The 16,632-nt window shown below is 42.7% G+C and overlaps 1 protein-coding gene across 1 annotated transcript in view; it reads right to left on the reverse strand.

Annotated features, from left to right (window-relative positions):
* Positions 1 to 16,632, reverse strand: part of FARP2 (FERM, ARH/RhoGEF and pleckstrin domain protein 2) — an 818,436-nt gene that overhangs the window by 481,350 nt on the left and 320,454 nt on the right. Inside the window, exon 9 of the mRNA XM_033957823.1 lies at positions 7,908 to 8,003. Within this exon, the coding sequence (XP_033813714.1) occupies positions 7,908 to 8,003 (96 nt within the window). The remainder of the gene's footprint in view (positions 1 to 7,907; positions 8,004 to 16,632) is intronic.

A 16,632-nucleotide genomic window follows, 5' to 3' on the forward strand; every position in this document is an offset into this window, starting at 1 on the left:
CACAATGGTTCACAGCATAACATCAAAACTAGATTATCAAAACACATTTTACACTGGTCAGTTGATTCAGAATGCTGCAGCAAGACTAATAGAAGAATGTAAGTAACATGACCACATCACACTATTTCTGTCAAAGGTTTACTGGCTAAAATGCAGGGCTAAATTCTAGACTCTTGACATTCTAGACCCTTATAGAAAATGGGCCAGAGTACTTGAAGAACAGATCTCCCCCTCTACACATCTCCAAGGTCCTTCCAAGGAATATCCCTAAGTACAACCTCTCCAAAGAAAATCACATGATGCAACACCTATCAACAAGCGTTCTTTGGAATATCTCCCACATTCTGGAATGTACTCCCTGAAAGGCTTCACTCAGTGCAAGACTACCTCTACTTTAAGAAGCAAGTCAAAGATTTTTTTTTCAGAATTGAAATATTCATTCTTCAAATATATTCTTAGAACAATCACAGTTATCTTAAAGAAAATACAAAAATCAACACTACCAATTATGAAGGCCTTGTTTGCCAAATGGACTTGCATTCATTAAGTGTGATTATTCTATGAATATATTTCAAAGAATAAAATGACAGAGCATATAAATAAGCAAGGATTAATGAGACTTGTAGAAGACAACTGAGGAGTTGCAGGATAGTCCAGAGGTAAGGGAGGAAGAGCAAAAAAGTATGCAAAATTGAAGCTCCCTTCAAGAGTTCTCTTGAGAAGAAGTCGACTACCCACAGGTTCAGGAATAGAGCGCCTGTCATTTAGAATGAACAACTGAATGAAGGTGAGCCGGTTGATATTGTGTATTTGAATTTTCAAAAGGCATTTGACAAAGTACCTCATGAAAGACTATTGAGGAAATCAGAAAGTCATGGGATCAGCGGTAATGTCCTATTATGGATTAAGAACTAGTTGAAAGATAGAAAACAGAGAGCAGGTTTAAATGGTCAATAATCTCAATAGAGAAAATAGTGGGGTTCTCTAGTGGTCTGTACTGGGATTGCTGCTTTTTAACATGGGAATAACTAAGTGAGGTAATTAAATTTGCTGTTGATGCAAAGTTGTTCAAAGTTGTTCTCTTGGGGTTTCTGCAGCAGGCATTATGCTTGTTGCAGGTTTCTGGGTCTCGCTGTGTCTTGTCAGGTAGAAACCAAAGTTTCAGCCATCATGCTGTGGCTTTCTTCAGGGTATGCTGTGAGGTCTACAGTTTGTCTTTATATATAGTAGGTCCATTGACCTGATTGAGAAAAGGGAGGTCTGTTGATCGTGAATTTAAATTTTGGCGGGAAAGTTTGTTGGTTTCCCACAGAATGGAAAAGTCTCTGGTAAAGAAACCCTTGTGAAACTGGGAGACTGGGCATCAAAATGGCAGATGATATTTAATGTGAGCAAGTGTAAAATAATGCATGTAGGAAAGATTGAACCAAAACTATAGCTATGTGATGCAGGCTTCCCCGCTGGGGACAAGCGATCACAGTATGATTAATTTTAAAATTGACATCGGAAAGGGGAAACCAATCAAGACCCAAACCACGACCTTTAACTTCAAAAAAGGGAATTATGACAGAATGAGAGCCATGGTTAATAAATGGCTCAAGAAGAGGAAAGCCGAAATCCAAACGATTGATCAAGCATGGTCCCTACTGAAAAACATCATCACCGAAGCACAGAATCTCTACATTCCGCAGATATCCAAAGGAAGGCGAAACAAGAACAAAGGAGAACCAGCTTGGCTATCTAAAGAGGTGAAGGATGCAGTGAGGGAAAAGAGGATCTCGTTTAAAAAATGGAAACATGAAAAAACAACGGAGGCCTGGAACTGTCACAAGGTCGACCAGAAGTGTCATAAAGCGTTAAGAGACGCCAAAAAGGTCTATGAGGAAAAGATAACGCAAGAAGCCAAAAACTTCAAGCCCTTTTTTAGATATATAAAAGGGAAGAAATCAGCAAGAGAGGCAGTAGGCCCTCTCGACGACCAAGGGAGAAAAGGGTGCATTAAAGATGACAAACAGATTGCAGATAGGCTAAATTCATTCTTTGCCTCTATCTTCACCAATGAGGACACTGCAACAATGCCAGAAACAGGGAGGGTATTCAACGGAGACATAGAGGAAAGCCTCACCACAGTGAATGTGGATTTGGACAAGATATACTATCAGATCGACAAACTAAAAAGTGACAAATCCCCTGGACCGGATGGAATTCACCTGAGAGTATTAAAGGAGCTTAAGGTTGAAATTGGAGAACTATTACAAACCCTAGCTAACATGTCAATTAGAATCAGGCAAATAACAGACGACTGGAAGATAGCGAATGTCATCCCAATCTTCAAATAAAGGATCAAGAGGAGAACCGGGCAACTATAGACCTGTGAGTCTTACGTCGGTTCCTGGGAAAATGGTTGAAGCACTAATTAAGGATAGCATAGTAGAACACCTGGAGAACCACAACCTAATGAGAGCTAGTCAACACGGCTTCAGGAAGGGGAAGTTATGTTTGACAAACTTACTTCAATTTTTTGAGAAGGTGAACAAACAAATCGATAGCGGAGACCCGATGGATATAATTTACTTGGACTTCCAGAAAGCGTTCGACAAGGTCCCGCACGCAAGGCTTATGAGGAAACTACTAAGTCACGGAATAGAAGGAGACGTACTCAGATGGATCGGCAAATGGCTAGAGAACAGAATGCAGAGGGTAAGCATAAATGGGAAATTCTCGGACTGGGAGAAGGTTACTAGCAGCGTGCCCCAGGGCTCGGTTCTTGGGCCCATCTTGTTCAATATCTTTATAAATGACCTGGAAGAGGAAACAACAAGTAATATAATCAAGTTTGCAGATGACACAAAACTTTGTCGGGCAGTTGGCTCACAAAGGGATTGCGAGGATCTCCAGAAGGATCTGAACCAGCTGGAGAAATGGGCGGAAAAGTGGCAGATGAAGTTTAACATAGACAAATGCAAGGTGATGCATCTGAGTAGGAAAAACAAGGAATATGAATATAAAATGTTAGGTGTAACATTGGGCAAATGCGAACAAGAAAGGGACTTGGGGGTACTGATAGACAGGAACCTGAAGCCATCGGCTCAATGCGCGGCGGCAGCAAAGAAAGCAAACAGGATGTTGGGCATGATAAAGAAGGGGATCACGAGTAGATCGGAGGCTGTCATAATGCCGCTTTACAGAGCAATGGTCAGACCACACTGTATCCAACACTGGTCTCCAAACCTAAAGAAAGATATAACCCTGCTGGAGAGGGTGCAGAGGCGAGCCACGAAACTAGTAAATGGTATGGAAAATTTGAGCTACAAAGAACGGTGTCAGGTCAAAAGCGCGCCGGGACAAAGGCGCGCCCAGACAATTGAGCGCAGCGCGTGCCACTCTAAATTACTGTTTTTAGGGCTCCGACGGGGGTGTGTGGGGGGAACTCCCCCACTTTATTTAATAGACATCGAGCCGCGTTGTGGGGGCGTTGTGGGGGGTTGTAAACCCCCACATTTTACTGAAAACTTCACTTTTTCCCTGTTTTTAGGGAAAAAGTTCAGTTTACAGTAAAATGTGGAGGGTTACAACTCCCCAAACCCCCCATAACGCCGGCGCGATGTCTATTAAGTAAACTGGGGGGGATCCCCAAAAAAACCCCCCGTCGGAGCCCCTAAAAACTGTAATTTAGAGCGGTGCGGCGGCGCGCGCTGCGCTCAATTGTCAGCGCGCGCTTTTGTCTTTCGCGTCGTTGTCTATGAACCACAAAGAACGTCTTGGAAAACTGGGACTGTTCACCCTCGAAAAGAGGAGACTACGAGGGGATATGATAGAGACTTTTAAAATATTAAAAGGATTCGACAAAATAGACCAAGAAACATCGTTATTCACTTTCTCAAATGTGACACGGATAAGAGGTCATGGACAGAAACTGAGGGGCAGCAGGCCCAGGACAAATGTCAGGAAGTTCTGTTTCACACAGAGAGTGGTGGATGCTTGGAATGCTCTCCCGGAGGAGTTGGTGATGGAGACTACCATTCTGGGATTCAAGCGCAGGTTGGATGCACACCTTCTTGCAAATCACATTGAGGGATACGGATAATCGAGGTCTCCATCAGGGAGCACCTATCTTGGCCTCCGCGTGTGCAGGTCGCCGGACTAGATGGATCTAGGGTCTGATCCGGTGAAGGCCTTTCTTATGTTTTTATTAGGAGTCATATTCCAGGAAAAAGATCTAGGCTTCATCATTGAGGATATGTTGAAACCCTCAGCTCAGTGTACAATGGCAGCTAAGAATTCCTAACATTCTATTTGCTTTATCAGGAAAGGAATGGAAAACAAAAGATGAGATTATTATAATGTCTTTATATTGCTTTATGGAACAGCCACTAATGTATGTAATTCTGGTCGCTGTATCTAAAAAAAATAAATAGCGGAATTAGAAAAGGTACAGAAAAGGGCAATTAAAATGTTAAAAGTGATCGGACAACTTCCCTATGAGGAATGGCTAAAGCGACTAGGACTTTTAAGCATGGAGAACAGAAAGCTCAGGGAAGGTATGATAGAGGCCTACAAAATACTGAATGGCGTGGAAAGGGTAGATGTGAATCACTTGTTTACTCTTTCCAAAAATACTAGGACTAGGGGGGGCATGCGATCTAGGGGGGCATACAATGTAGATTTAAAACAAACTGGAGAAAATATTTCTTCACTCGTGTAATTAAACTCTGGAATTCGTTGCTGGAGAATGTGGTGAAATCAGTTAGCTTAGCAGGGTTTAAAAAAAGGTTTGGATAATTTCCTAAAAGAGAAGTCCACAGTCATTATTGAGATTGCTTGGGGAAATCCACTGCTTATTCCTTTGCCTGGCATTTGTGAACTGGATTGGACACTATTGAAACTGGATACTGGGCTTGATGGATCTTCAGTATTAAACCCAAGTTTATAAACACTTGTCTCACTTTCCAGAAGAAAACTTAAAATGTTTTTTCCCCTTACAGAAAATAACTTTGGAACAAATGAGGTTTGATTCTTCAGAATTTGTTTTAACCTGGGCATGAATAGAACAACCTTGAAAGTTAAGATAAAATATTTTAGAAGTCAGTCTAAGGTTATTCTCCACATTTGCTTCATCTCTTGGTTTGTCAGAATCACTGGGCCTAAGAGAGCCACAGCCAAAACTAGTATGATTTTCCCAACAAGATGGAAACTCAAACTTCTAAAAAAAAAAAAAAAAGTTTAACCAGGCAGATGAGTTTCTTTCTGTGTGAAAAGTTCCTGGCAGCAGCCTATCATACAACCAAAAGGAAGGCCAAGTCAGTCAGACCAAATTCAGCAGCTGCCATGAGGACATGGCCTACAGGATCATTCTGCTGCACCTGCAGTCTAGCAACTCTTATGTTTAACAAAAAAACTGGATTTTTTTATATGAATAATGTGTAATATTGACCGATAATCATATTGGCAAGTCATGAATCGGTAGTACTCATGTGAAATGACTCATCACTGAGGTTTTTAGAATTGTGAACTTTAAGTTCAATCCAATCGAATCCTTTAGTTTTTATACTGGGTCATCCTCTTAAAAAGAAGCTCGACTCGGTTTACATAAATAATAAAGAACATAGACAAAGGGCTCCTTTTACGAAGGTGCACTAGCTCTATGGAGGTGTTAGCGTGTAGTGCGCATGGCAATGCAGCGCGCACTAAAACCGCTAGCACACCTTCGTAAAAGGAGCCCAAAGTGAGAGAGGAACTCCCCCCCCCCCCACTAAAAATCAGTTATGGGAAATTAAGTACAATACTAAATCTTCTAGTAGAACTATTTATACAATGCTTTTTGAAAAAGTATTGTTTTTAGAGATTTTCTAAAAGCATAAAGAGAAGAAATCGATCTGATCTCTATGGGAAGCTCATTCCAGATTGAAGTGAAGGTATATATAAAGGAACGAGAAATATAGACTGGTATCTTTAGTCCCTTAAATAAAGGAAAAGAAAGTTTATACAATTGAGAAGTTCTTGATCTCATTGGTCGTAAAGAGTTAAACATTGAAAATTGTGGCTGCATCATAGTTAACAACGACATTGAGCATTTTATGTTGTATTACTAATAGCTCCTGCTGGATTAGAATGATCTTATAAAGCATATGCAGGCTAGCTGCACACTATACAATTAAAATAGTGTTTTAACTTTGTAATAAACAGAACCACAAAAATGAGTTGTATGTGTTTTCTAAGCAGCAGCTTGAACACAGATACCAACAATAAAAAGATCCAGTATGTTGAACTCCTTGTTGATTCACCTGCATTAGCCATTGCAGTCCCTATGAATGAAATGCTGTACATACTAAGAAGCACTTAACCCCTTCCATGATCCAGTTTACAGGCTGGATTTACCATAGTTTTAGTACAAGATTTTACCTTACAAGCTTTCTTTATGTGACACATACCGGGTTCTGGTACCAATGTACATTTCTTTGTAATCTATCAGTCAAGGGCAGGGGGTTAGGTGAAGAGGAATGTTTTTATTGCTTTCCTAAATTTGAGGAGTCCTTCAAGGGATCTGATCTGTGGGGGCAGTTGATTCCAGTGGCTCGGTATGTAGTGGGAGTAGGAACGTTGTTTGACGGTTTGCAGTTGCAGGGCACGACCAGGGGGGCGTTCTGAAGCATATTTCAGCCTAAGACAGAGAGACCGGTTTGGTATGTACGGAGGAAGCTTAGCTATCATATAGCTTTTGTGCATGAAAGAGGAACGGGACTTGGGTGTGACAGTATGTGATGATCTTAAGGTGGCCAAACATGTTGAAAAGACGATAGTAAAAGCTAGAAGGATGCTAGGATGCATAGGGAGATGTATGGCCAGCAGGAGAAAGGAGGTATTGTATAACACTGGTGAGACCTCATTTAAAATATTGTGCACAATTCTGGAGATCGCACCTTCAAAAAGATATAAACAGGATGGAGTTGGTCCACAGGAAGGCTACTAAAATAGTCAGTGGTCTTCATCATAAAGCAGGGGAAGGAGTGGGAGGGTGGGGCAGAGAGGAGGAGGGTTGCCGGCATCCCAAGGAAGATGGCGTCTGGGGCGGACCGCCCCCCTTGCGCCCCCCCCCCCCCCCCCCGCCACACTACTGCTTCCTCTCAGTAAAGTATTCTGTGTCAATTTTCTCAGGATCCATCCCTTGTGGACCTGAACAGTCTATTTGGCATTTGTGGATTCTACAAAGAAATGAGCAGGAGGAAAGGGTGGCAGTAGTGGCTTAAATTGCCAAGCACCAAGATATCTGGCTATTCTATATGAAACAAATACTAAAGGAAGGTGGAAGTAGAATTTGACAGCCATCCTACAATATGGATCTATATTTCACTTTACAGCCTATTTAGGTGAACCAGGATTTAAGCCTTTACTGCTTTATGATTTCATTTTATTTTACTCTATCCATTTCAATAAAAATTATTATTTGGCACAAAATAAAAATAAAATTTAGTAGACTAGATTAAAAAATGAAAAGAAGAAAATAGCTAGGAACAAATCCAAACAATGCATCCTGCAACTGGAATCAATATGGGTGAAGGATCATTCACAAAGTTTAAAGAAAATTCAAAACAGGAAAATGAAGTACAAACAGTAAATATAACTTAATATAGTGAGCTCTGTCAAACAGAACTGATGCTAAATTACCATTAAGCACTAAACCAAAGCTAGGGGGAGGATAATTTCGTTTGATCCCAAGCATTTGGCTGTATTTTTTCTACCTATTTAACTCAATAGTTTAGATTAGGTACTGCAAAGCCCTCCAGATGATTCCTTTGCTCTGCTCTTCTCTATGCTGTGACCCACTGAAGTCCCACACTCAGCCCTAATACGCTTCACACCTCCCCTGAGCTTTATGCTGCCTATGCCCATATATATATTGGCCTTACATGCACTTCCGGATGCAGCTTGATCAGGAACCTCCTTCTCTTGAAGCTCAGTTTTCGGATCTTTGACCAATTGAAAGTGTTGATTTTTGTGTTACCCTAAGAAAATGACAAAAAAATGATAAAACATTTCATATGTTGGTAGGAGCTCTAGCAGAACTCTTATGAAACTCTACTACATCTCTGTAATCTAAGAACTCTACAGCTCTGTAATCTAAGAACCATTACTGCCATTACTGGAGGAGTGTGTGGCGCAGTGGTTGGATCTACAGCCTCAGCACCCTGGGGTTGTGGGTTCAAACACCGCGCTGCTCCTTGTGACCCTGGGCAAGTCACTTAATCCTCCATAGCCCCAGGTACGTTAGATAAATTGTGAGCCCACCGGGACAAAGAGGGAAAAATGCTTGAGTACCTGATTGTAAAAACCGCTTAGATAACCTTGATAGGCGGTATATAAAATCCTAATAAAAACTTGAAAAAAATACCAAAAGGCACCTCAAATTGTACTGGTGTTCAAGGCCAATCATGGTCTCCATTGCCATCTTTCATTTTCAGGAAATGTGTATCTCTCTCCAAAGATAAAGTGTGGCTCCCTTACAAATCTTTTGGTCTTGCACTATGCACAGATCACCATTTCAAAAGTGGTAATTATCACCTTATATATCAATTAAAATTACCACCAAATCACTTTCTAAATCCTCCCAGAGTAAAGTAACTGCAGAGATTCCCTCCCTCATCTGTCTATGATTCCCTTTCCCAATCAAGAACAGTTTCAAAACTTAGAAAGAGAATCATGCTAACAGCCCAGGACCACGCTGTGCTATATTACACAGGCACCTCTCATGTGACTTTTTATCAAAACAGACACTACTTGTGCACAGGGCCTCCTCTGGGGTAGGTGGCGGTATAAGCAGGAGTATCAGCGTCAACCCTTCCTGGGGGTGTTGATTGGTTTTTGTTTGCCCCCTTTCCTCCTGCTGAGAAAGGTAAGGGATTGAATTGGTGGAAAGCCCTACAGCATTTCTTGTGGATGTGAATTTGAACCAGGTTGAGTAGCTGGGAGCTCATGTAGCATTTCAGGTTTGCATGTGTGCTCAAGGCTCCCAAGTGGCATCCCTTAAATAGTACTCTAGGCAAATGTCCAAGTCAATTCTGCCTCTGTCCAGTATCTACTCATGGCTACAACTCAGTTAAAATGTAGGCTCCGTGACTTATTCAGAATGTAAAAGGAAGCAACATATATGATGTTTGACTGCCATCCTACAGTATGGGACCTAATTTCACTTTATAGCCCAATCCAGGCGAACCAGGATTTTTTGAGCCTTTGGGCTCATTTTACGAAGGTGCGCTAGCGGTTTTATCGCATGCACCGGATTAGTGCGTGCTAGCCAAAAATCTACCGCCTGCTCAAAAGGAGGCGGTAGCGGCTAGCACGTGCTATTCTGCGCGTTAAGTCCCTAGCACACCTTCATATTTCTGTAATAACAAGATACGTGGAGATGATGCGGTATACAAACCTAAGGATTAGATTAGATTAGATTAGATTAGATATTTATTTTTCCACACTAGTGACCATATATAACTGTTTATTTTAAGGGCACTGGCTAGTTTTGCACATAGAATGATAGCATGAAAACCATTCCTAAACCAAGTTATGCTGGGTATGACCTTTAATCTCTCTAGTATATTGCTAGTTCTTTCCTTTATAATTGCACTGTAACAAAGACAGCTTCCTTTCAGAGCTCTTAGGACATAATATATACACTGTTTAAAAATAATGGAACCCCTTTTATTTTTCTCTATAACAAGTAAATGGCTTGGTGTACAATTACAAAACATAGCTCACAAATAGCTCTATGATAGAGCTTTAAAATATCATGCAACAAATATGTACTGAGATATCTATTCTTTGTAGATACCATAATTTCCATGATTTGCAGTCAGTCAACATGGGTTTCTTGTTATAAGTACATAATGAAATTGCTTTTGCATATAACATTCATAGTCTTTACAATATTTTCATTTGTTCATGTAATGTTTCTAAGTACCACTGGGCACACCAGAAGCCACACATTTGCCCTGATCTACAGAGCCTCAAGATCCCCCATGAATGCCTTAGATTATCTCATAACAGTCATCACAAACCTAGTTATCTCTCACCAACAAATCACCATCCTTAATGACTTCAAACTTCACAAACTACCCTGATAAAACTGGGACACCAGCCGACTTCATAACAATATCAGATAAAGGTTTACACCAGATCATCGCTTCAACCAACCACACTGCTGGTCATACCCTTGACCTAATCTTCACACAGAAAAACCAACCCACCTACCTTCACATACAGCACTACAACTCCAAACAAGTACCCTGGTCCGACCACTACCTTATCATGTTCCATATCACAAACTCAGCTACAGAAACTCCAACCAAGAACATCACCCCACTGAAGATACTCAACCCAAACTCAGTCAACCCAAAAAAGCTATCATTAGGCATCTCTAAAATAACTGAAACAAATAAGGCTGAAATGACACCCATCGAAGAAACCGTGTCAAACTGGCACATTCAAATTAAGACCCTGTATGAAGACCTAGCAAAAACCAAAACCAAAAGCCAAAAAAGATAACCTAACACAACTTCTCCTCCCCCTGATTTACAGAAGACCTCAGGAAAAACAAAAAATAACTAAGAAAAGCTGAAAGAAATTGGTACAAATCCAAAGATTAAAAGGATAAAGCCCACTGAAAAAAATACTGGGTTTTTTTGCTCTATAAGACACAGCCGACCATAAGACGCATCCACCTGTAGAGGAGGAAAACCCAAGAAAAAAAAATTCCCAAATGCATTGCAAAGACCTAGCAAAAATGATCACCGCCCTACGACCCTCTGGATTAATCCTGGACCCGTGCCAGCCAAACCTCCTGATGGCCACAAAAGACACCTTCCTCAAATCAATCCTACCACTAATTAATTCCTCCCTGGAATTGGGAACAGTACCACAAAGCTGAAAATTGATAATCAGACTGATCTTAAAAAAACTGACACTGGATCTGAATGAACCCGGCAACTACAGATCAGTCTCTAACTTTCCCTTCATCTCCAAGATCAAGTTTCAAGTTTATTTAAAAGTTGTTTAATCGCCCTATCATATATTCAGGGCGATGTACAATTCTAAAAATATTTTGTAACAAGGCACAGGGAAACAAAAAGTTCATATAACAAATACATGACTTTCAAAACAGACGAGACCAGTAGGGTAAAATAGGATAGAAATACAATAATTAAAGGCAGATGAGACAATCAAAGAAAATTACAAGAAGAGGGTTTTTTGTTTTGTTTTTTTAAAAAAGGATGGATTTTGCTTTGGTTTTGGTATTTTTTACGATGTCTAGCAGTCAAATCCATCTTTAAAAAGAAAACATTTTAATTGACTCTTAAATCTACCTTGAAAAGACTACTCTTAAATCTACCTTGAAAAGACTACTATCGCAACTCCTGGCCTTTGTCAACAGATTGCCCTCTTCCCATATCAATCTGGAGTCAGGAAATTCCATAGCATGGAAATGGTCTTAGCAGACATTATTGAGGACTGCTGGAACATACTAGAGAAAGGAAATGTTAGGCTACTGGTCCTTCTGGACCTCAGTGCCGCCATCGATACCATCGATACCATTAACCTCACACATTCTTATATTATCTCTCATACTATCTCTCATACTCTCATACTCCCATACTCTCTTATAATCTCATACTCTCACATTTACTCTCTCTCATTTACTCTCTCTCATTTACTCTCTCTATCTCTCCCTTTTTGTTTTGTTATGGCAGGGCGGACAAGGAGTGTGAAACCTACAAAAAAGGTCGGCATCCCCTGCACTGAGGTGATCCAGGAGATGGCCTCAGCCTACACGCAGACGGAGGAGAACACAGCACCAGGAAAGGACGTCTCCGTGCAGACCGAGCCCATCACACAGCAGTACATTACGGCCTCTACACAGACAGAGGAGGTCGGGCAGCAGGATGATGACATCATGCAGGAACTAAGGAGCCTCAGGGAGGAGGTGAAACGTCTGAGAGGCATTAGAGAGGATGAGGCCTATATCGATGGGATAGTGCAGGAGCTATCCCAAATCACAGAACGGGCTCGTGACGGATCTCCCATGATGACACCAGGACCGTCGATAAAGAAACCAACTGTTGCTGTTCAGGAGATGGATGGAGACACTGACTCCTGGCAGTTAGTAACCTCCTCCACAGGTAAACCTAGGAGACCCCCCCCCACCCCCCATTTACAATCTGTTCACCTTCTCACTCTTTCTCTCACCAGGGCAGCTCCACATCGACTCCGCATCTGAACCTGAAGAACAGATTCCAGGTCTTGCAGGAAGAGACTACCGTTGTGGACATGGAACAGGATCAACACACATCTCCATCTCCAGGGACAATGGATCGACACCCCCAAAAGAAGCATTGAGTGATAGCCATTGGGGACTCCATGTTGAGGGGCACCGAGGGACCAATATGCAGACCGGATATGCAGTCGAGGGAGGTCTGCTGTCTGCCCGGAGCCAGAATATGAGATGTGACCACCTGTCTTGATAGACTTCTCAGGCCCCAGGACCACTTCCCCATGCTGCTCATCCACGTCAAGACGAACGACACTGCCAAGAACACCCTGGAGGACATAGCTAGAGACTTCGGAGCTCTGGGAAAGAGGCTAAAGCAGACAGGAGCACAGGTAGTATTCTCTTCAAATCTTCCTGTTAGGGGCAGAGGAAGGGACAGGGACGAACGTATCCTGAAGACGAATGAGTGGCTACAACGATGGTGCCAGGAAATGAACTTCGGATTCCTGAATCACGGAGAGGCACTACAGGGACCAGACGGACTCCATCTGACCAACAGAGGTAAGAATGTCTTCGGACACAGGCTAGCCCACCTACTTTGAAGGGCTTTAAACTAGGTAAGTCGGGGGTGGGTACCCACTTTTACACCGGAGCAGTAAGTAACAATCCTGATGGGGCGAACCAAAACTCCGCTTCTAAGTCTGAGGTAAGTACCCTTATTGCAAAAGAATCACTAGGTGACACTTTAATTCAAATGGATGGCTCACTACAGGAGCTTAGTAAACAGAAAGAGTGGAGAGCTATGTATGTTAACGCACACAGCCTAGGGAATAAACTTCTAGAACTAGAAACAGAAATAGTTAATGCAGACCTAGATGTAGTAGCAATATCCGAAACAAGGTTCACAGACTCTCATGGGTGGGATATAACTATACCAGGATACAACCTGCTTCGACAAGACAGAGAGGGTAAGTTAGGAGGAGGGATAGCACTTTACATCAAAGAGAACATCAAGACAACCAGGATCATGGATGTCAAGTATACTGGGGAATCCTGTACCTTGGTGTGGTATACAGACCTCCAAGACAATCGGAGGACAAGGACGCAGAATTAATTGAAGACATTGAGAATATCACCTTACGGGGGGACGTCGTTCTGTTAGGAGACTTCAACATGCCTGATGAAGACTGGAACACACTCTCAGCGACAACTTGTGATAGCAGGAGGATATTAACGTCCATGAAGGGAGTAAGGCTCAAACAAATGGTACTAGAGCCCACTAGGGCCCAGGCCATCCTGAACCTGGTACTTACGAACGGGGAAAGCGTCTCGGAGGTCTCGGTGGGAGAAACGCTAGCCACCAGTGACCATAACATGGTATGGTTTAACCTTAAGAAAGGCTTCCCTAGGTCACAAACAAAAACAAGGGTACTCAATTTCCGAGGCACTGACTTCGCACGCTTGGGAGATTTCGTCCATCAGACGCTGCAGGTTCAAGAAGTAACTGATAATGTGGAAACTATGTGGTCAACCTTGAAATCGACCCTTCATGAGGCAACTAAACGCTACATAAAATCGGTAACCAAACAGCAAAGAAAAAAGAAACCCCAATGGTTCACTGATGAGGTCTCGTACCTCATCAAAGAGAAGAAAAGAGCATTTCTCTCATACAAACGCACGGGGGAAAAAGAAGCAAACATTGAATACAATTTTTTGAGACCGTGAACGAGCAAACTGATAGTGGGAAGCCAGTGGACATAATATACTTGGACTTCCAGAAAGCGTTCGACAAAGTTCCACACGAAAGACTTCTCAGGAAACTACAAAGCCATGGCATAGAGGGAGATATACAAAGATGGATAGGAAAATGGCTGGAAAACCGAAAGCAGAGAGTGGGCATAAATGGGAAGTTCTCCGACTGGGAGAAAGTGACTAGTGGTGTACCCCAGGGCTCAGTACTTGGGCCGATCCTTTTTAATGTTTATATCAATGACCTGGAGGAAGGAACATCCAGTGAGATCATCAAGTTTGCAGACGATACAAAACTGTGCCGGGCAATCAGATCGCAGGAGGATAGAGAGGAACTCCAGAGCGACTTGTGTCGGTTAGAAACATGGGCGGAGAAATGGCAGATGAAGTTCAATGTGGAGAAATGCAAGGTAATGCATTTAGGCAATAAGAATAAGGAATACGAGTATACAATGTCAGGTGCAACTCTGGGGAAGAGTGAACAAGAAAAGGACCTGGGTATACTGATAGATAGGACCCTGAAGCCGTCGGCACAATGCGCGGCAGCGGCAAAGAAGGCAAATAGAATGTTGGGCATGATAAAGAACGGAATCTCGAGTAGATCGGAGAAAGTTATAATGCCGCTTTATAGGGCAATGGTCAGACCGCACTTGGAATACTGCGTCCAACATTGGTCTCCCTACCTAAAGAAGGATATAAAACTGCTGGAGAGGGTGAAGAGACGAGCAACAAAACTGGTGAAGGGTATGGAGAAACTGGAATACGAGGATAGACTTATAACACTAGGATTGTTCTCACTTGAGAAAAGGAGACTGCGTGGGGATATGATCGAGACCTTCAAAATACTGAAAGGAATCGACAAAATAGAGCAGAGAAGATTATTTACATTGTCCAATTTGACACGGACTAGAGGACATGAAATGAAGCTAAGGGGGGACAGATTCAGGACTAATGTCAGGAAGTTCTGCTTCACTCAGAGAGTGGTTGACACCTGGAATGCCCTCCCAGAGGAGATTATTGCGGAATCGACCGTCCTAGGCTTCAAGAGCAAACTAGATGCATATCTCCTTAAGAGAGACATATAAAGATATGGTGGACTATAAATTACGCCAGGTGTACACCTGGCAGGGCCTCCGCGTGTGCGGATCGCCGGACTTGATGGATCGAAGGTCTGATCCGGAGATGGCAGTTCTTATGTTCTTATGACAAAGTCTGCAGCGGTCAAAACAGCAGTCAGGGAGGCCAAACTTCGAATAGAAGAAACTCTAGCGAAGAACATTAAGAAAGGGGACAAATCCTTCTTCAGGTACATTAGCGACAGGAAAAAGAACGCAAACGGGATAGTACGCCTTAGAACACCAGAAGGGAACTATGTGGAAACAGATTCCGTTAAGGCCAAACTACTGAATGATTACTTCTGTTCAGTCTTCACCTGCGAGGCACCAGGGCACGGGCCACGGCTGGAAACAAAGCAAAGCATGGAAGACCCATTTCAGAATTTTGAGTTCACACCAGCTGATGTTTACAGAGAACTGTCAAGACTCAAGGTGAACAAAGCCATGGGACCGGACAATTTGCATCCAAGAGTGCTCAGAGAGCTATGCGATGTTCTGGCGAAACCATTAGCCATGCTCTTCAATCTCTCCCTAAGTACGGGGAGAGTCCCCCTGGACTGGAAAACAGCCAACGTTGTTCCTCTGCACAAAAAGGGTTGCAGAGCAGAGGCTGCGAATTAAAGGCCAGTGAGTCTCACATCAATAGTGTGTAAACTCATAGAAACTCTACTTAAAGGTAAATTAGACACGATATTGGATGAGGGAAATCTGAGGGATCCCTGTCAACATGGATTCACTAGGGGCAAGTCATGCCAATCCAACCTCATCAGCTTCTTTGACTGGGTGACAGGAAAGCTAGACTCAGGAGAGTCTCTGGACATAGTGTACTTGGATTTCAGTAAAGCTTTTGACAGTGTCCCGCACCGTAGACTATTAAACAAGATGAAATCGATAGGGTTGGGTGAGAAACTAACTGCATGGGTCAATGATTGGCTGAGTGGAAGACGGCACCCTCTCTGAGACATTGGAGGTGACTAGCGGAGTGCCACAGGGATCAGTCCTGGGACCATCCCTTTTCAACATATTCATAAGGGACTTGACCCGGGGGCTTCAGGGTAAAGTAGCACTGTTTGCTGACGCCGCCAAACTGTGTAATATAGTAAGTGAAAGCAATCTCAAGGATAGTATGACGCAGGATCTGATCACGTTGGAAAACTGGTCCTTGACATGGCAGCTGGGCTTCAACGCTAAGAAGTGTAAGGTCATGCATCTCGGCAGCAGAAATCCATGCAGAACATACACCTTGAATGGAGAAACACTAGCTAGGAGTTCAGAAGAACAGGACTTGGGAGTAATCATCAGTGCAGACATGAAGGCTGCCAAACAAGTAGAGAAGGCGTCATCCAAGGCAAGGCAAATGATGGGATGTATCAAGAGAAGCTTCGTCAGCCGCAAACCTGAAGTCATAATGCCACTTTACAGAACCATGGTGAGACCTCATCTGGAATACTGTGTGCAATTCTGGAGGCCACATTACCGTAAAGATGTACTTCGAGCCGAGTCAGTCCAGCG

This window comes from Geotrypetes seraphini, chromosome 9, assembly GCF_902459505.1.
Source record: "Geotrypetes seraphini chromosome 9, aGeoSer1.1, whole genome shotgun sequence".
NCBI classification, from domain to species: Eukaryota; Metazoa; Chordata; class Amphibia; order Gymnophiona; family Dermophiidae; genus Geotrypetes; species Geotrypetes seraphini.